The sequence below is a fragment of the Mesocricetus auratus genome, unplaced genomic scaffold, assembly GCF_017639785.1.
Source record: "Mesocricetus auratus isolate SY011 unplaced genomic scaffold, BCM_Maur_2.0 Super-Scaffold_100015, whole genome shotgun sequence".
NCBI classification, from domain to species: domain Eukaryota; kingdom Metazoa; phylum Chordata; class Mammalia; order Rodentia; family Cricetidae; genus Mesocricetus; species Mesocricetus auratus.
The window spans coordinates 1590368-1612370 of NW_024429198.1; the positions used below are offsets into that span (position 1 = coordinate 1590368).

Genomic DNA, 22003 nt, shown 5'->3' on the forward strand with positions numbered 1-22003 from the left:
ATCTGAGGTAAGGAGGATATCTGAGCAATGCTCATCTGGACTAGGAAAAGAGAACTGACTGCATTATGCCTGCCTAAGTAGTTTTGAAGAAAGTGTTCAAAGTAATATATTTTAGAGTCACATTTGGGTCATAACTTATAGGTAAGGAGAATATATTGCTTATATCTCATACAAGGATATTTATAGGTTAAGCTATTTATTTAATGAGGTCTTTTGAACTTTTCCAAATAATCTTTTAATAATTTTCAAGGCAGACCTTGCACTAAATCCCTACATGTGAGCAGTGTAACACAGAGATGATAAACATCTTTACTCATTGGTATTCCACAGCCAGTTTCTTAGTTATAAAACCAATAAGTCTGGTTTCTGCATGCTTTTCTTTCATGATTAAACAAACTGTTAGGTTTATAAAGCAATCAGGCATCATGGGTTATGCCTATTAACCCAGAATTCTAGATCCTGCCTCAAAAAAAAAGAATGAAGGAAGGAGGGAGGGAGGGGAGAAGATGGGAGGGAGGGACGGAGGGACGGAGGGACGGAGGGACGGAGGGACGGAGGGACGGAGGGACGGAGGGACGGAGGGAGGGACGGAGGGAGGAAAGGAAATGGGCAAAGGGAAATAATGAAACAAGCCAGGCACAATGGTACACACCTGTAATCCCAGCACTTGAAAGGTAGAAGAAAGATGATCAGTAGTTCAAAGCTAGCCTCAGCTGCATAACAGATTCAAGGGAAAACTAAGACTACACAAAACCTGTCTCAAATAATAATATTAGTAATAATAATAAAAACAAATATTTAACTAGAAAAAAAGATAAATATATTGTCATAAATAACAAAAAATATCATACTTTTAAAGAATGTATTGTTGGGGGAGGGCCTAGGCCCTGCCCTAAATGATGGGACAGACTTTGATGATTCCCCATGGAAGGCCTCACCCTCCCTGAAGAGTGGACAGGGGTGGAATGGGGGGGATTGGTGGGGGTATAGGAGGATGGGAGGGAGAGGGAACTGGGATTGATATGTAAAATAAGATTGTTTCTAATTTAAATAAAAATTTATGTAAAAAAAAGACTTCATTGTCTCTTAAAGGAGTTATTTTTGCCTTAATGTCAATCAGAAAACTAGTACTTTTGACAAATACACTTTTGTTAATGTTAATAACACTCAATACCAGTTAAGAACAGAAAAAAAATTAGTTAAGGTTTCATACTAACCTTTTTCATGTAGACTTCCTTGGTCTTTGAATTATGACTGTTGTGATCAGATGAGGAAGAGAAAAATAATATCTTGCTTGACGAAGATGATTTGTATTCTCTGGATGTCTGCTTTATATATGCCCAACTGCTATTATAAAACTCGTAGTCAAAATCATTATTTATTTTGACCTGTAAGGAAAAGAATTTCTACTATAACTAATTAAGGGTGTGATACACATCCAAGATGCTTTAGTTGTATCAATTAAGATGCTTGTTTTCAGGTCTGGAGAGATGGCTCAGCAGTTAAGAGCCCTGACCATTCTCCCAACTTCAATCCCTAGCAGCTAAAACTATGTGTAACTCCAAGATCTGACACCCTTACCCAGACATACATGCAGGCAAAACACCAATGCACATAAAATAAAAATAAATAAATATATAGATAAATAAAATTAAAATGACATGACAGACTCTGGAGACCCACCATGGAGGGCCTCACCCTCCCTGAGGATCGGAGTGGAGATTGGGTGGCGGACTGGGGGGGTCTGGTGGGGAGGAATGGGGAGGAGGGGAGGGAGAGGGAGCTGTGACTGACATGTGAAACAAGCTTGTTTCTAATTTATTTTTTTTTTAAAGGAAAAAAACAAATAAATAAATAAAATAATTTTTTAAAAAGATACCTGCTTTCTTCACACAGTCTCCCACAAACACAAGTCTCTACACTTATACAAAACAACTGTGACTGGCATCAAAGCCAGGCCTGTCTACAGGCATTTGTTCTAAGACAATTCTGCTGCGCAGGAGCTATAGTATCCAATAATAGCAACTCCACATGACTCACAAAACACATTTGTCCACAAATGCATTCTGTTTTCTTTACTCAGCATTTAGCCTAGAAGTGAGCAAATTCATACAGCTATATCAACAGAGAACTTGAAGCATTCGGCTCTTGAAAAAAAAAAAGACATCAGTAGGAGAAGAGGAGAGACCACAAACAGGAATGCAAGTGAATATGAACAAAACAGGATGGCAGACACATCTGAAAATACCATGGTACAAGCGTTGCAGCTCACAGGGGTAATCCCATCACTTCAAAGGCTGAGTGTTGCAGGGTGGGGTTATAACACATTTGAGGCTGGGCTACTTTGTGAGTTCCAGGCAGACTGAGTTACAGAGTGAGACTAGTTCAAAGAAAGAAAAATAAATAATGAAGGGACACATCATAATGAAACATTGTTTCATAGGCACACATACTAAACACAGAAACCAAGGAGAGGTTTTCAGAGAGAAGACACTGCCCGGGGAAGAACTATGAAGGCTAAGATGAAATGGGAAGGCAGCAAAAAGCAAATGAAATGTACTGATGGCAACAAAGAACAAGTTGAAGAAAAGGTCTCCATGATGTTGAATGATGGGTATGTCAATAATAAATTGAGTCAAAATACCTGGGATGAGGGTGCTGGAGAGATGCACGGTGGTTAAGAACACTGGCTGCTCCTCCAGAGGTCCTGAGTTCAATTCCCAGCACCCACAAGGTAGCTCAAAACCATCTATAATGAGACCCAGTGCCCTCTTCTGGCCTGCGGGTGTACATGCAGAACCTTGTATACATAATAAATAAATCTTTAAAAAAAAAATACCTGGGACGTTAGTGTGCTGGATGTTTAAATTAGTGATTGGGAGAATCTGTTATCTGAGGTAAAAGAATGAAAATTAATAAAATCACAGTCTTGAAAAAGATCATGCCTACAGCCATGTGTAGGGCTCACAGAAGTAAGAAGAGATTGCAGTAAACCAGACAGGAATATTATTGGATATCAGGAATCAGAGATTAGAATTGTAGATTTGAAGGTGGGGGAAAAGAAACAAAAACTTTGGCACTGCATTCATATTTCTCAAAATAAACACAAATAAAAACAACTTAAATATTGGTTTATCTGAAACCAAATGGCACAGGGGCATTGCTGTGGTTGTAGACACCTTCACAGTCATTTTGTTACTTTTTTTATGAATGTGTTTCCAGTAGCCTTTTGTGTGTGAAAAGTATGAATAAGTAGAGGATGGATATGACAGGTTAGTGGCTTAGTCAAGAGGAAACCAGGCTTTCCCTAGGAGCCTGCATTGCTAATAACCGACATGCAGATTATAAGCGATGAGACATGTTTCCTGCTTGCTAATACTGATGTCCCATATAAGTCAGAAGCCACCCTCTGTCCTGTGGAGAGCTGACCACACGGTGAGCCCTAGGCCGGTCGGTTTGTTGGCACTCTGGGGAGCCCTTGCGGACCCCGCCTCCCCATCTGCATTTAGCACTCAGATGACTGGCTCATGGCCTGTTGCTTCCACCTGACTTCGCTCAGGCTGGATTTGCAAATCATCGCTATTCTGCACTCAATAACAGGCTATAATTTCCCTCTACTTCTGACAAACACCTTCAGTCTCGGTGACAGGAAAGGCATTTCAGATGTCAATCCCCACACCAAGCCCTACTGAGGAAAATGAATGTCAGGATCATGCTGTCATTAAATCATGCTCTCCAGAGGCTACAGGCTTCCAGCGTGTCTCCTTCCAACTAACTTGGAAATATTCTTCCTCATTATTCCCTCTTTTCTGTAACATTCTAAATTTGACCCTTTTGAAAGTTTAAATGCAATCTCTCTCGGTTGTAATTATGAAAGAATTAGTAACATATCCTTCCAGGAATAGCAGTTGAACAATAATTATTAGTTTCTACATGGCCATATCTCACGCTCTCCTTCCTAGTCAGAGGTTAAAATATAATACATGTTATTTATTATATATAATTCAGAATTGAAAAAGAAAGTAAATGCAAGAAATGAGGAAAGCAAAGCGTAACAGAAAAATAAAGGGCTGCAGAATCTGAGTCTCTCGATGTAGATTACACTGTTTTAATGTGGTAATGTGGAATAAGACAGTTTTCCAAGCCTCAATTGACACATGACAGGCTAGGAAAATATTACCTTCCAAGACTAGTACAGGGATTAAATCTATACCTGTTGCTTAAAAAAGAGCAAATACAGAGTAGTTACTCAAAAGTTGGCAGCTATACTTGTTTCTCAAGGCAGTTTTAATGTCATACTTACTTGGCTTGATAACCTTTTTAGTATATTATAACTACACAAAAGTTAGAGATTTCATGATGGCCTTTCCATACACAAATTTTATGCACTTGTGTCATATTCATCCCCTCTATTATTCACTTTCATTCCTCTTTTCCTTGCTGTCTTCTCTATCCATGGGACTCCTCTACTTCCAGGATTTAGTAAGTATTCACTGTAACTAACTCATTCTACTATAAATTGGAGGTTAAGGCTTAGTACTCATAGTCAAAACTGCTTCTCTAGAGGCCTCATCTGAGCAGGAAGAAAGTCATCCAGTCTCAATAGCAGTCATTTTTCTTTTTTAAAAAAAATGAAAGGTAAATGTAGTGATAACTCAACTGGAAATGCAGGAAATTCTGAGATGAAGTACAGAAAAAGAGTAAAAAGGTAGCTGTTGGAAGATGAAACCAGCAAACAGGTTAAGACAGAATGAGACCAGAAAGTCCACTTTAATGAAGCTGTGAAGAGAGTTTTGAGGGTTGGAACATAAACTGGAATGGGTGGAATGTGTTCAGGGTACTGGACTTGGGAGCCCTCCTCCTCCACCAAAATCCTCAGGAAAGGTCTTAAATCCTTAAGAATTCTGTATAAGCAGATTTTGTGTTGGTACCCAGAACCAGGACAAGGACAACAGGGGCATCTGAAGAGCAAGAGGGACTCTGATCTAAAGCAAAGATGAGTAGTCAGATAGGACCAGTATGGACAGCATGGAACCATGACTGCTTGTCCACACTGCTGTTAGAATATCAATGGATACAGACATTGTGGGATCATAGTAAAGTTTCATTGTGCAGATCCTACAAAATGGTGATTCAAGAAGTAGGTGTACAACCCTAGGAATTTTTGTAAGATCCGTGCACAGGAATGTTGAAAGTGTTTTCATAAGAAAAGAAATGAGAACAGGAATAAAAAATCCATCTTCAGGAACATGAATAAATCTCAAAAACATATTTTAGCAAAAAAAATCAATAATAAAATTATTAATTACTCTATTTCTGTAAATGACAAAAGCAGTTATTTAGAGATATGTAGATACATGTAGATATATATGTGATAAACATTCAGAGCAAAACAAGGAAAGCATTTAGTGTAAAACACAGGACAGCAGTTCTCCTGGTGTTATCAAAGATGAGTGTGTAGAGGCCTGTGAGTCACTGGATAGACTCTACTTCAATATGTGATATTAGAAGTACATAGGCATTTGCTTTATTGGTTTCCTTCCCATTACAAGCGTATGTTACCAGACTACTATGTAAACATAAGTTGTGTCACAGTTTTAAAATAAGCATTTTAAATGAACTACCACTAAGACAGTAAGGAAATCATTGTAACCAGGCACAGCCAGAACCTTGAATGCTAACACTCATACAGGGCAGATGCTAAAAGGTCCTGAGCTCACATGAAACAGAAGCTTAAGAGGCATGTTAGACGTATTATTAACCTGTATCCCAGACTTCAAAAACATGAATTCCTTTTAAGCATACACAAACATTTACGAAATTTGGCCACATGAACTCACCACAGTTAGGACTGAATGCACAATGCCTGCACAAGATCCAGCAGCCAAAACTGCAGTATGAATAATGGAGAGGCTACCGAAGTCTCACTGCTAGCTGCGGAGCCATTGGCAATGGACGGCTGCTGGGAGAGGTAAAGATGTGGAGCCCGAGAAGCTGCCCATGCTCCATTAGATGGCTCCATGCCCGTGTACATACAGATAGCAGTAAATGGACTCTGTGGTTTGGGGTTTGTTTTCCTAACAAAAAGTACATGAAGTTGGAAGGCAAAAGTAAGCATAGTAAGGAGAGGAATTAGAGAGAGGGGAATGATGATATCAAAACAGTATGTGTGTATGTGTGTGTATATATATATTATGTGTTATATCATAGTGTGTATATATGTGTGTATATATACATATGAAATTTTAAAATAATAAAAAATGACCACATATTAAACCATAAGCAAATTCCCAACAAGTGCTAAAATCTTGATGCACATAAACAATGATTGCTGACAAGGAACTAAGCCGGTGTAATTAAGTACCTGAAATGTATAAGACAGGATATTTCCACTCAGTCTGTAGAAGTCTCTTCCATCCCCACTGAACACTTTCCGGCACTGACCACCGAAACTTTTGGTGTTGAGGACTCTGTTCCTGAACTGGCCTGTGAGTGCATTGTAACTGTGAGAAGGAGAGAGAGGAGGAGAAGGCTGGTGGGGGGAGGGAGGTAACTAAAAACCAGAACTAATACCTGCTGGAGAAAAAAAAATATGAGTAAAGCCTGTAGAAATAAATCACTAAAATCTTCTACAGTTCAACACCTGAGAAGGAGTAATACCCTAATGCCCGCCTGCCATGCATCAGCCTGCTCCTCCTGATGGCGGCAGAGTTAACACTAACAGCAGAGGAAATCCAACGTCCTGTCAGCCTGAGAACATATTTGGGGCGTGCAGGTCTGTGGTATCTATGGCAACAGCTGCTTTAGAATTGATTCTATAGATAAAACCAATACAATCAAGGTTATTGGGGAGCTGAGATTGCTTGCTACCGGAGTTCCCAGCTCGTGCTCTTAGCAGGCTGAAGAATGTTCCTTAAAGTAACTCTGCCTCTTTCTTGTTAATAAACTTGAAGCTATTGAAGGGAAGTTCACGTTGATTTTTCTAAAGCAGATTATTTTAGAAAATAGAAGACTAAAATTAGCTTAATCCTAATTTCTTAAAAGATAATCTCACTTTCAACTGTGTCTTCTCCCTTCTCCTCCTTCTCTTCTCTCTCCCTCCCTCCCCCCCCTCTCTCTCTCATTTCTTTGTTCTCCCTCCTCCTTTTTCTGCTCTTAGAACGACCAACTGTCCAGATTTTCATGGTGCAGAGGTTTCCCTTGATGGGAGATGCCCGGTGATAAATCCTGGTGTAGCTGGAACAACAGCATTTTACCACGTGCATCTATAGGTACTCAAGTATGAATTTTTAATTGGAGCAGGACGTGGCAAAGATGTCTGAGCTTATTATTAGAGTCACGAAGCCACAAAACAGAACAAAAGTAAAAACTACAACCCACTGGTATTCTTGGAAGGCCTCTCAGCATCTTACCCATTGCCAGTAAGTTCTATGTTGGGAGGAGGTTTATCAATGTCACAGGAAGGTCTGCTTTCTGCATCCTCACATCTGTCTTCATCAGCACTATCTTCTTCACAGTCAGAATCCCCATTGCAAACCAAGGATCTGCTGATGCACTGGCCTGGACAGGAGAGAAGCTCCCAGAAAATATAAAAGAGGGAAGGGGGAAGAATAAAGGCTGGGATCACCCCAGCACTGCACTGATAGACTCGTGTGGGTCTCAGACAAACCTTCAGCCTCTCTAGAAAAGAACTAGCGATAGTTTTGATCTCCATTTTGAAACACACAGAAGTGTCTTTCACCTTCTCCAGATGCAAACTGAAAATAGACCTGAACTCAAAGCCGCAATCATCAAGCATTGTTGTCTGCATCCCTCAAGTCCCACACAATACTGGTAAGAGAGATAGATGTCAGAATCCTTGACTCTTTTATTTTGTTTCTGTAGTTGTTCATCTAGATGCTAAACTTGTGCTTTTCTTGGTGATTCAGATGTATAAATTTTTAGAGCAAAGAAACTAGAAAAGAGGGCTGGAGAGATGGCTCAATGGTTAAGAGCACTGTTATTCCAGAGGACCCTGGTTCAATTCCTAGCACCCACATGGCAGCTTACAACTGTCTGTAACTCCTGTTTCAGGGGATCTAACACTCATGGCAAAACACAAATGCACATAAAATAAAAATGAGTAACTTAAAAAAACTCTATGGTTTACAGCATTTACTCTGTGGAAGACTTCCTGCTGTTGAGAAACAAATAAGTATGCTGTGGTGATTGCCAGACTTTTCATATGCAGTATAATCTGCTAGTAAAAACTATGAAGACAGGAACGATTATAAGTCAGCAGCATCACTGCTATGATAACTCAGAACACTGAGAAAGCATCAGTGGGTATCAGATAACCTTGGCCCTGTCTTTCTCCCTAGCATCATCCTAGACTTTTCCTTACCAGCCTTCCTATGCCCTCTGCATATTGGACCATGTGTATGGGTGCAGGTCCAAGTTTTCTGTCATCTCAATGACTTAATACATCATTCTCTCTGTCCAGAAGGGTTTTCTCTACTCCTCTCTGATGACTTTCAAATAGCAAATTAAATATTATCCCATTTTGAAAACCATCCTTATCCCTCCAACCATGAAGGTTATTCTTCCTCTATTTCTTCAAAGGATGCTTTGTGCACAATGTTCACAGTACAACATGTAGCTCACTCTATGTATCACTCAAGGCAATACGGCAAACATCTGTTGAGAGTCTGCCTATGTGCCAGGCATTCCTCATGAGAAAATAAATAAAATAGGTCTACAAAACTTCAGAGAGATATACAGGTCACCAATTTGGATTACAGAGAGTGTAAGATACACAGTGAACACAGAGAAGTGATTTGTTGATTAATTCCATCTCCTGAGGGGTTAGCAAAGGCTTCCCAAAGCAGCTACTACTTGATTTGAGTTTTCAAGATAAAATAGAAACTTTACAAGTACTATTTAAGAACAACCATAGACCCTGATGAATTCAGTCCTAAATGGAAGGTCTTTATTGAAGCCCTCAGTGCTCAGGGATCTACGCAGAAGAGGTGAAATAACCATAAGAGTAAGATAGGACGAATGACCCCAAGCAAACAGCATTTTCTGGGCATAAAAATACATACATATATATGTGTATATACATATACATATGACAACATGCGCACAACCTGCATAAGTTCAGATCAGACAGGGTCCCAACACTGAGAAGGGAACGTGAATATGGGTCCCACTTCTTCCAAGAAGCTATTTGCAATTTATACCCAGTAGCAAAGGGGAAATCATTTTTCTCCAGTGTCGTGATACTGAGTATCTCAACCACACTCCAGGACAGGCCTCATTCTCAGGGGTAGTTGGCCAATACAAAAAGGACTCCATGTTTTCCTGAGTGCTTTCTGTTGTTAATTTTTTGTGGGTTTTATCTTCTTTAGATATTTTTTCTTGATTGTCTTTTTTTGAGACAGAGAGAACATGAAATTGGGTGGTTGGGGAGGTAGGGATGATCTGAGTGGACTTGGAGGAAGAGAGAGAATATGGTCTAGCATATTGTATGACATTTTTTAAATAATAAGTAAAAGAAAAATTCTAACATACTGAATCTTTATCTACTAATCTATCCATAAAACTCCAATATGTTGCAGAGTGGTGACACAGAGTTTTAACCCCAGCATTTGGGAGGCAGACAGGAGGATCCCTGAGTTCAAGGCCAACCTGGCCTACAGAGTGAGTTCCAGAACAACCAAGGCTACACAGAGAAACCCTCTCTCAGAAAAAAAAACAAACATTATGACAAAAAAAAACCTTCAGTATGGGTGTTGGTTTGGTTTGGTTTGGTTTTTTTTTTTTTTTGAGACAGGGTTTCTCTGTGTAATAGCGCTAGTTGTCCAAGAAGTCGCTTTGTAATGAGGCTAGCCTTGAACTCATAGAGATCTACCTGCCTCTGCCTTCCAAGTGCTGGGATTAAAGGTGTATGCCACCACCGCATGGTTAATTAGTTGTTTTTGTTGAGGGTGGTGGTTCACACCTGTAACCTCAGCACCAGGAAGGTGGAAGATCAGAAGTTCAAAGTCATTCTCTGTCACATAGAGAGTTGAATGTCAGTCTCATCTACAAGACACCATGTCTCAAAAAGAAAAAATAAACTAGTTGAGGCTGTTAAAGCTATAATTCTATCAATACACCAAAGAATGCCCACGCCTTTATGTCTCTCTGGCTTTTGAATGAGTGATACCTAAGTGTGTGATTTATCTGATTATGCAGTTAGTATACTAACAAAAATCTTGCTTATACTTGGATAAAATTCATTAGGAGGCCAATATAAATTCAAACAAATACGTATGGAACAAGTTAACAAACGACATTGGAGTTATAGTTTGCATGCTGAGCCCATGGAAAACAAGTTACCTGAGAAACACCTAAAACGTTCGCCACAGCCCTCCTCAGTTGGACAACCTAGTTCAGGATTGCAGGATTGTGTTTGGAAAGCACTTCCCACACATGGGTGGCCTCCATACTGCCCATAAACAGCAATCGAACGCCTTCGAGTCTGGAAACAAAGCAGAAGATCCCTTTGTATTTTATATGTTGGTTATTCCAGGTTTTCTTGAGTAATAAGATCCAAGAACTAATTCAATTTGAGAAACACTGTCCAGGAATGTGGTACAGAAGTAAAACCCACAAAATCAGTGAGCCAGCAGGTTCCATGACAGTTAGATTACTATTTACACAGGGTTTCAAACCATAGATTTACTCTCACTGCTAAGGGGGGGGGACTTCCTAATGACTCTCTGGAAATGTAACTTGAGAGAGTAAATACATTACAATACAGAATGATTAACATTTTGCCCAGAATATTCTGGAAGTTAAGCAGGAAAAAAATGAAATGTGTTTTGTTGGAGGAAAGGACAGGGAAGGTTATGGGGGAAAGAGTTAAGATAAAGTGAAGTTAGCAGAACAGCGGTGGTAGACACCTCTAATTCCAGCACCTGGGAGGCAGAGGCAGGCAGACTTCAGTGAAACCATGTCTGGAGGATGCGGCGATGAAGTGAAGAAAACCCTAAGAAACACTGTAAGTGATTGACTTGAGCTGGGCCTTCCAGGAAAAACAATGAGACATGGAAAAAGAACCCACAGAGAAGTGTGCTAATAGAGGGGCCAAATGTGCAAAATGACCTTGAGCAATCCAAATGTTAAGGGATGCTAACAATGGAATTTTACTAGCTGATGGAGAGGTCAGCTCTGAGAGGGAAATGTGTTACAAAGCGGACCTCTTTTAGAAAAGAAAAAAACAGAAGAAGTTTCTGCATTAAGTGAAAAATTCAGAAGTCGTCCTAAATTTCACTTGGTCCACATTAAGTATGGAGCCATGTATCAAATGCTTAAACAAACTAAAGATCTGCACCATCGTCCCTTTTGACTGGTGGCTTCCTCTTGTACTTGTCCCTTTATTGTCTAGTTTTATGCCCACTTGCACAAGCTAGAGTTATCTGAAGGATGGGAACCTCAATTGAGAAAATGCCTCCATAATTTCCAGCTGTGGGGCATTTTCTTAAGGAGTTGTTGATGGGGAAGGTCCCAGCTCATTGTGGGCAGTGTCATCACTAGGCTTGTGGCCTGGGTTCTATAAGAAAGCAGGTTGAGTAGCTGATAGAAGCAGAAGCAGACACCCACAGTTAAACACTGAACTGAACTCCTGGAATCCAGTTGCAGAAAGGGAGGAGTGATGAGCAAAGGGGTCAAGACCAGGCTGAAGAAACCCAGAGAAACAGCTGACCTGAACAAGGGGGAGCTCATGGACCCCAGACTGATAGCTGGGAAACCAACATAGGACTGTTGCAGACCCCCTGAATGTGGATGTCTATAGGGCCTCTGGTAGTGGATCAGTATTTATCCCTAGTAAAAGAATGGATTCTGGGAGCCCACTACACATAGAGGGATACTCTCTCAGCCTTAGCACAAGAGGTCTAGGCCCTGCTCCAAATGATATGACAAACTTTGAAGATCCCCCATGGAAGGCCTCACCCTCCCTGAGGAGCAGAAAGGGGATGGAATAGGGGTTGGTGGGGAGCAGGGCAGGAGAGGATGGAGAAGGAACTGAGATTGACTTATAAAACAATCTTGTTTCTAATTTAAATGAAATAAACAAAAAATGAATACATAAAAAGAAAGTAGGCTGAGCAGGCCAATAGCAAGCACTCTTCCATGGGCTCTGCATCAGCTCCTGCTTCCAAGTTTCTGCCCTGCTTGAGTTCCTGCACTCACTACTTTTGATGACGAACTGTCATATGGAACTGTGAGGGAAATAAACCCTTTCCTCCCCCAAGTTGGTTTCAATCATGATGTTTGACAGCAATAGCAACCCTAACTAAAATAACTCTTATTCTATTAATAAAAAGAAGCCCATCTCATTTCCAGAGGAATCAAACCTTGAGTGACAATTAACAGGGAAGAATAAGCATACAAATCAATTCTAAATGTACTCATCCATCTTACATTGGGTTGGAAGTGGGTACCACTTGAGACAAGTGGTCACACTGTTAATTTGGACGCTGAGTGAGTCTTCATGAGCCCCAGCCTGGCTTTGGCACCTTGCATTGCAGTTAACAGCAGAGCTGTAAGAAATGGGACCAGTAAAGCTTCTGGACATGCTTTTGGTCTCTTTTAAGTAATGAAGACTTGCCACATCTGTGCTTATCAGTGTGCCCTTTTCTGGGTTCTGAACACAGAGGGTGCACTTGCACAGGAATGATCGCCCTTCTCTGTGTCGCTAGCCAGGCCCTAAAGGCTGTTCAGTCTCCACCTCTCTAATTCTGATCCTCTGACCCTTTGTCGTTTTCACCTGCCTCTTTCTGAATAGAACCTGTATTTTGCCAACTGGAATATGTCTACTTCACAGTGAGCGTCATCAAAGGAAAGAAAATACTTATATATTACCCCTATGTCTGTCTTTTTAGAATTCATTTTTTGGTTTTTAAATTATAAAAATTATCTCTGCGCTTGCTGTTTCTTTTAATTTTGCCTTGTTATTCATGTGGTTTTTTTCTCTGTAATCACAGTCATCATCTATTATGTTTGCTAGATGCCAAATTTTTCATTTGTGTAACTGTTTTGAAAATAACAGTCATATAAATAATAAAAGAATGCTTCATTTTAAAAAAAATTGATGGCCAAATGTCATGGTTCATGCCAATAATCTCAGTGCCTCAGAAGCTGAGGCAGGAGGGTTGTCATGAGTTCAAGGCCAGTGTGGGCTACTGAGTAAGACTTCATCTCAAAAACAAAAAATGGAATGATGATGGGGCTTGGAGAAAGTGCATGCTGAAGAGGAAAGTAATGCCAAAGATGCTTCAAGATAAAAACCACCTTCTGGGAAAGGGTTTTGTTATTTTATGCCTGACATTAGTCAAAAGACAATGAAGGGATAGCTGTGTTATTCTAACAGTATAAACTTAGAACAGCAAGATGGCTCAGTATTTAAAAGAGCTTGCTGCCAAGTCTGAGTTCAATTCCCAGGACCTGCATGGTAAAATAAGACAAGGGTTGAGGCAGAAACCTACTGCAATGGAAGCTCCCTGGAATTCATGAGGGTGACCCTAATTAAGGCTCCTACTAATGGGGGTTACCGGAGCTGAAGCAGTCATCTTTTGTAACCAGGCAAGGTTTCCAGTGGAGGGATTGGGATATCAACCCAGTAACAAAACCTTCAACTTACAGTTGGTCCAGCCCACGAGTGCTGGGGTAAAAGTCGCACTGAGCTTGTGAGAGTGACCAACCAATGACTGGTCCAACTTGAGACCCACACCTGGAATGTGTCCGGGCCTGACACTGCCTGGATGGCCAGGAACCAGAAACTGTATAGCCCAGAGACCTAGGATAGAACCAAACATGACTGGCAAAAAAGTCAATGAAACGATTCCTAATTGTATTTTGCTACACTCATAGAACAGATCCTAGCATAACCATCATCAGAGAGGCTTCATTCAGCAACTTATAGGAGCAGATGCAGAGACCCACAGCCAAACATTATGCAGAGCTCAGGAAATCCCAAGAAAGAGGTGGAGAAAGGATTATTGGAGCCAGAGGAGACAAGACACTATGAGACACAGCCCACAGAATCAACTAAGCAGGGTTCCTAGGGGCTCCAGAAACTGAGGAGGCAATCCTGGAACCTGTCTGTATGGGTCTAAGCCAGATCATCTGCATGTATTTTATGGTTGTGTAGCTTGGTGTTCTTGTGGGACTCCTAAGAGTGGGAGTGGGGGCTATTTCTTACTCTTTTACCTGCCTTTGGGACCCCTTTCCTCCTGCTTGGTTGCCTCATGCCTTGATATGTTACATGCCTAGTTATATTGTAACTTGTTATGCCATTTTGGTTGATATCCCTGGGAGGCCTGCTCTTTTCTGAAGGGAAACAGAAGAGGAGTGGATCTGAGGGAGAGGAAAGGTGAAACATAAGAACTGGGAGGAGAGGAGGGAAGGGAAACTACAGCCAAGATGTAGTATATGAGAGAAGAATAAATAAAGAAAAATGGTCATTAAAGTGTTGCTTACAGCTTAAAAATAAATCCAGTACTTGGTATGGAGAGGATCATGAGTTCGAGGCCAGTCTAGGCTACATAATGAGATTCTGTCTTAAACCAAACAACAACAAAAAATGGAAACAACCTAAATATCAAACAATAGAAAAATGGGTAACTTGCATAGTTAACATTCATAAAATAGAGCTTATTATATGTATTATGAGTCTATGCTGATACTTTGTTTGGATAACTAATACAATACAAAACCAGGGCTAGCCTTAAAAAACTTTGCACATACAATCTATCCTGCCTACAAAATGTTCTGGGGAAATGGTGGTGCAGAACCTGTGGGAGTGGCCAACCAATGTCTGGTTTAACTTGAGGCCCTTGCCATGAGAGGGAGCCACCCCTGAAACTGCCAAGGTGGCCAGGAAGCAGAGACTGCATAGCTCAGAGTTCTGGGGCAGAAGCAAACACAACTGGCAAATAAACAAAAAACCACAATGAAATGATTCCTACTGGTATTTTGCTATATCCATAGATTGATGCCTTGTCCCCTGTCATCAGGGACGCCTCCTCCAGCAATAGAAGGGAGCTGTGCAGAGACCAACAGGCAGACATTATGTGGAGAGTCTAAACCTGAGGTCTCCATGGGGTCCCTCTCCTCAGAGCTTGTGGAACTCTATGCATCAAAGGGGATGGAGGCCTCCGGGAAAGTGTGGTCCACTATATCATCTAAGCAGGGTTCACACAGGTTCACTGGAGCAGCAAGCACAGGGTCTGCATGGTCCTCTGCCTATGCTATGGCTGTTAGCTTGGTATTTTTGCGAGACTTCTAACAGTGGGAGCAGGTGTATAATCTGACTCTTTTGCCTGCCCTTGAGACTCCTCCTCCTATTGGGTTGCCTCATCCACCCTTGCCATGAGGGCTTTTGCCTTGTCTTATTGTGTCTCATTTTTGCTGTGTTCAGTTGTTGTCTCTTGGAGGCCTGCTCTTTTCTGAAGGGAAATGAAAGGATAATGGATCTGGGGGTGAAAGGTGGCAGGGAACTGGGAGGAGTGATGTGAGGGGAAACCACGGTCCAGATGTATTATATGATAGCAGAATCTATTGTCAATAAAAAAATCACTTAAAAGGATGGTTATAATGATATTTTAAAACTATAAGCAGCATTGAAAATACAGTACTCATGAATGAAATTCTCAGAAGATATTAATAAAATGAGTGTTAAATAAAATAAAGACCATAAGCATACAGAGAGAAAGTGAGCTGGAAGACTAAATAGCAAAATGGTAGTTTGTTTCTTCTAAACAGCAGAATTATGAGTGCTGTTTCTTTCATTATACATTTCTGTATTCTTATCGATGAATGTTTTATAAAGACAAAAACAGTTTTAGAGGTATTGTGCCAAATCCAAGTCATGTCAAGTGTTTTATTGTATATTATTACTCAGGAAATAAATTTAAAACATTGAAGATACTCGATTTATTCATATCAGGTCCCTATTTGTGAAATAAAATGAAGCATCTGTTTCACTGCTTGCTGGTATTTGAAATGGCAGGAAAAGCTTAAACTGGTGAACAAAACACAGATTTTAAACTTTATTCTATGCTATTTCTGTCTGTTTAATAACAGACAATGAGTTACCCTAAACTTTCAGCCTGTGTTTAAAAAAAATCAAGAAAAATATAGACATCACAGTATAACAGTATTGTAAACAAGTTATACTTTCTTCCTGGAAAATTACTAACGTTAGTTTCAGAATACATGACCACTGATTGGTGACCATTCAGAAGTTGATTTTGTTGTGGTCATACCTTCACATAACAATAAGCAAGTCAAATGTTCTGCGGGAGCCTACCTGTGTCCGGGTACAGTCATTGCACTCAGACCAAGGGCCATAGGAGTCCCACTGGCAGTTCACTGGGGAAGAGGCTCTGCATGGCACCAGATTTTCCATCACAAAGCAGGCAGGATGATAAGCAAGGGAACACAAACAATAGATAAGAATAGCCAAAACTCATCAAAGTTACCTCAGCTTGGGGACTGGAGAGATGGCTCAGAGGTTAAGAGCATGGACTGCCCTTTCAGAGGTTCTGAGTTCAATTCCAAGCAGCCACATGGTGGCTTGAAACCATCTGTAATGAGAGATCTTGTGCTCTCTTTTGGCCTGCAGGCATGCATGCAGGCAGAATACAGTATACATAATAAATCAGTAAATCTTAAAATTACCTCAACTTGAAACAGTACCTGTAATCCAGCCCCATGCCCCCTTGTGGGACTGGACAGGTCTGATAGGGAGGATCAGAAGTTCAAGGTCTTGCTCAGCTGTACAATGAGTTTGAGGACAGCCTGAGTTACATGAGACCCTGTCTCAAAAAAAACCAAAAAGACTACAAAAATGCACAAGGATTAACTCTTGAATCCCAGGCTGATGCCTGGGAATCCAGCATGGGACTGATCAAGACCCCCTGAATGTGGGTGTCAGTGAGGAGGCCTAGGTAATCTATTGAGCCTTGGGCAGTAGATCAGTATTCATCCCGAGTATACACATGGACTTTGGACTCCCATCCAACAATGTGAGATGAACTCTCACCCTGAACTCTTGGGGAGAGGGTCTAGGCCCTGTCCTGGATGAAATGACAGACTATGGACACCCCCATGGAGGGCCTCACCCTCCCTGGGGAAATGAGGGGATAATGGGAGAGTTGGGGGGAGGGCATGGGAGGGGAGGGAAAGGGAGAGGGACCTGGAACTGACTTGTGAAGCAACCTTGTTTCTTATCTAAATTTAAACTGAAAAATAAAAAAATTAATAAAAAAATGCACATTGAGATGCAGAATGTAATCATATGAAAATGTCACCATGAAGCACATTTTATATATTTACTTTAGGTTGGTTAAAAAGAAGAAATACCTGCAAAAATTTTAAAGAGGTATCAAAAGTATGCTAAAATATATGAAAATGAGAAGATGGGTACCTATTTTTATTAGAGCTTAATTTTTATTAAATATATATTTTGTACAAAGTACTGTAAGGATATTAACACATAAATTTCTAATCATATACTATATCTAATGTGATAAAAAACTTCATAACAAAGTTTGTACTGTGTATGTAGACTTGACACAAGCTAGAGGCTTCAGAGAGGAGGGAGCTTCAATTGAGAAAATGACTTCATAAGTGGATCAAGCTTTAGGCAATCTTGGAGAGAATTTTTTTAATTAGTGATCCATGAGAGAGGGAGGACCCAGTCCATTGTGGGTGGTGCCATTCCTGGTCTGGTCACCCTGGGTTCTTTAAGAAAGCAGGTTGAACAAGCCACAATGAGCAAGCCAGTAAGGAGAAGTCCTCCATAGTCTCTACATGAACTCCTGCCTCCAGCTTCCTGCTCTGCTTGAGTTCCTGTCCTGACTCCCTTCACAATGAACTGTGATGAGGAAGTGGAGGTTAATAACCCCTTTCCTCTCCAAGCTGCTTTGGTCATGGTGTTCATCACAGCATTAGTAACCCTAACCAAGACAATGTTTACATAAAATGTACCATGGGAATATAAATAAAGGAGTAATTGAAGTTAAGAGGATAGGTGGGAATATTTGGGAGGAAGGTATGGGGCCTTAGAAGAAACTAAATAATGACTTGAAGAGCTATCCAGAAACTTGAGAGACAAGTTCTAAGAATAGTAGAAAATGTTGGCAAAGGCTATGTGACAGCAATTGATGCTTAAAGATTCTCCAATACTCACTCAGGCCCTTCTTAAGTACACACAGAGGTGGAAAAAAACCTGAGTTTAAGCAATTCCACCCATCTCAAGCATATGTGGAAGGTAAAGTTGCTCTCACTTGATGTGGAGGAAGACACCTGGGTTAGTCCTCAAAGGCCAAGGAAGACTTATGAAAAGATCACAGAACTGGGACTTTTGATTTATGGACTTGTGGTAGAGTATTATTTTAAGGTGTGTGACTTTTGTTTATGCTGCATTTGTTTAACTCTGTGAAGCTGTGTTACTGTGCCTATCTAAAACACCTGGCAGCCCTAATAAAGATTTGAATGTCCAATACCAAAGAAGGAGCTGAGACAGGCAGGGCTGGCAGGTGGAGAGCATAAGTAGGAGAAATGAGGAAGACAGAAGCAACAAGAGAACAAGGAGAGGAGTATGTGAGAGACCAGTCACCCAGCCAGCCACAGAGTAAGAAGGAAAGTAAGATATGAAAAGGTAAGAAAGATAAAAGGCCAGAAGGAAAAGGTAGAAGGGTTAATTTAAGATAAGAGAAACTGACTAGCAACAAGCCAAGCTAGGGTCGGGCATTCATAACTAAGACTAAGCCTCATGAGTGATTTTTTGGGAGCTGAGTGTGGGCCCCTCGTAAACACAAGAGAGTAAAGAATCCAAAAGAATAAAACCATCACACAACATGGACTCATAGCACATTACTGGGCTGGGAGACTTCTTGGATCCAGGTGATTCTTGAATCCTATACCTGTCAGATGATCCTGAAAGTAATGAATCCCATTCTGTAGTGTGCATTGAGAGAACCTTGGTAACCTGTTTTACACTGGTACCAGTTAGCCAAATGTCAATGTTTTAGACAGCCTCTGAATTTACTGTTGTTTGCCTATATGTGCGCCAGGAAGAAACAGAGGCCTTCCCCAAGTATGGGGGCACGGATGGACACTGTGTAGACTTCCCTCATGTCTCACAGTGGGACCTTAGTCATCCATCAGTGGGTTCTACATGCTATCTCATTCTTAGTGTCCCCAGGTTGTGCACATCCCATGACACTTACAGTTCCACCAAGTGACCACCCTGGTTCCATCAATTCATCAGTGAAAATAAAAACATAGGAATGAGGGCAGAGAGCAGAGGCGAGCACTAGGTCCCCATCTGAGACCCAAATTCCTCCCAATCACCCTCTCTCGGAAAGCCTGGCTTGGGGACTGCAGCCAGGTCACCTCCCCGGAGGGACTACCAAGTGACCAGGAGCCTGAAAGAGAGCTGGTCCACTTCTGCCCACACTCAAGGCAGAGGGCAAAGGACAGAGAGCAGAGGCTAGAGAGTCTTGGATTTGCTTGCACCCATAGAAATGGAAGCCTGGTTGCCTACCCACCAGGAGAAGAGACTTTTTCTAAACTCTCTGGAAGAAGTGATGGGGAAGAGGCAATATAAGAACACACTCAGCAACAGAAAAAAAAATGACACCACCAGAGTCTACAAATTCTACACCAGTAAAACCTGAACACCCAAATGTGGATGAAGCAGAAGAGAATAACCTTAAAAACACCTTCATGAAAATGATAGAGGCCCTCAAAGAAAACGTGAGAAAATGCCTTAAAGAAATGGAAGAAAAAACAAACCAAAAGAATGCAAGAAATAGAAGAAAAAACAAAAAAATCCAACAAATGCAAGAAAGGGAGGAAAACACAAAGAAAAAATTACAAGAAACAATTCAAATAGTGCAAGGGTTGAAAACTGAAATAGAGACAATAAAAAAAAACCACACAATCTGATGGAAGGCTGGAAATAGAAAAGCTGGGCAAACAGTCAGGTACTACAGATACAAGCATAACCAACAGAATACAAGAGATGGAAGAGAGAATCTCTGGTGTTGAAGATGCACTAGGAGAAATGGATTCATCAACCAAAGAAAATCTTAAGTCCAACAAATCCCTATCACAAAGCATCCAGGAAATATGGGACACCATGAAAAGACCAAACCTAAGAATAATAGGTATAGAAGGAGAAGAAAACCACCTCAAAGGGGCAGAAAGCATATTCAACAAAATCATAGAAGAAAACTTTCCCAACCTAAAGAAAGACATGCCAATGAAGGTACAAGAAGCTTACAGAACACCAAATAGAGAGGACCCAAAAGAAAAGTCCCCTTGCTACATAATAATAAAGACCCCAAGCATACAGAATAAAGAAAGAATACTTAGAGCAGCTCAGTAAAAAGTTCAAATAACATATAAAGGCACACCTATAAGAATTACACATGACATCTCCATGGAAACTCTGAAAGCCAGAAGGTCCTGGATATTCTATCAGCACCAAGAGACCACGGATACCTGCCCATACTACTCTACCCAGCAAAGCTTTCAATCACTATAGATGGAGAACACAAGATAATCCATGACAAAACCAGATTTAAACAATACATATCCACTAACCCAGCCCTTCAGAAAGTTCTGAAAGGAAAACTCCAATCCAAGGAAGTTAACTACAACCAGAAAAACATAGGAGATAGATAATCCCAATTTAACAACATCCAAAAGAGAAAAGGAGTGGAAATCCACATACAATTCCACCAAGAAAAACCATTCCAAAACAAACGAGAATGAGCAATCAAAGGTCACTAATATCCCTCAATATTAATGGTGTTAACTTGCCCATAACAAGGAACAGATTAACAGAATGGAATCGAAGACAGAACCCATCCTTCTGATGCATACAAAAACACACCTCAGCTTCAAAGGTAGATATTACCTCAGAGTTAAGGGTTGGGAAAAGATTTTCCAATAAAATGGTTCTAAGAAACAAGTAGGGGTAGCAATTCTAATATCTAACAAACTAGACTTTAAACTTAAATCAATCAAAAGAGATGAAGGAGGTCATTTCATATTCATCACAGGAAAAATCCACCCAGATGAAGTCTTGATTCTGAACATCTATGTCCCAAATATAAAGGCACCCACATTCATAAAAGAAACATTACTAAAACTCAAGCCACACATAAAACCTCACACACTTATAGTGGGAGACTTCCACGCTCCACTCTCACCACTAGACAGGACAACCAGACAGAAACTTAACAAAAAAACAAAGGAACTAATAGAAGTTATTACCCAGTTGGGTTTGACAGACATCTATAGAACATTCCATCCAAACACAAAAGGATATACCTTCTTCTCACCACAACATGGAATCTTCTAAAAAATTGACCACATACTTGGCAACATAGCAAACCTCAACAGGTACAAAAGTATTGGAATAACTCCATGTATCTTATCAGACCACGATGCTTTAAAGTTAGAGTTCAACAACAACACAAATTGCAGAAACCCTACAAACTCATGGAAACTGAATAATGCGCAATTGCACTACTCCTGGGTCAAAGAAGAAATAAAAAAAGAATTAAAGACTTCGTAGAATTCAACATAGGCAATCTTATGGGACACTTTGAAAGCAGTGCTACGAGGGAAGTTCATAGCACTAAGTGCCCACATGAAAAAACTGGAGGATAGTTACACTAGAAAATTAACAGCACAACTAAAAGCCCTAGGACACAAAGAAGCAAATTCACCTAGGAGGAGTAGACGCTAAGAAATAATCAAATTGAGAGCTGAAATCAATAAAGCAGAAACTAGGAAAACAATACAAAGAATCAATATAACAAAGAGTTGGATCATTGAGAACATCAACAAGATAGAGAAACCTTTATCCAAACTCACCAAATGGCAGAATGTGAACATGCAAATTAACAAAACCAGAAATGAAAAGGGGGACACAACAACGGACTCTGAGGAA

General features: G+C 40.5%; 1 protein-coding gene across 4 annotated transcripts in view; it reads right to left on the reverse strand.

Moving 5' to 3' along the window:
* C7 (complement C7) overlaps positions 1–22003 on the reverse strand; it is a 68531-nt gene that overhangs the window by 37978 nt on the left and 8550 nt on the right. For 2 of the 4 annotated variants that reach the window (XM_040757566.1, XM_040757565.1), the window contains exons 3-8: positions 16340–16415; positions 13670–13825; positions 10363–10504; positions 7413–7560; positions 6365–6503; positions 1218–1388 (exon numbers count right to left, since the gene is read on the reverse strand). In XM_040757566.1, coding sequence (XP_040613500.1) covers positions 1218–1388; positions 6365–6503; positions 7413–7560; positions 10363–10504; positions 13670–13825; positions 16340–16415 — 832 coding nt within the window. The remainder of the gene's footprint in view (positions 1–1217; positions 1389–6364; positions 6504–7412; positions 7561–10362; positions 10505–13669; positions 13826–16339; positions 16416–22003) is intronic. The other 2 variants (XM_040757567.1, XM_040757569.1) reach the window with 2 other exon arrangements.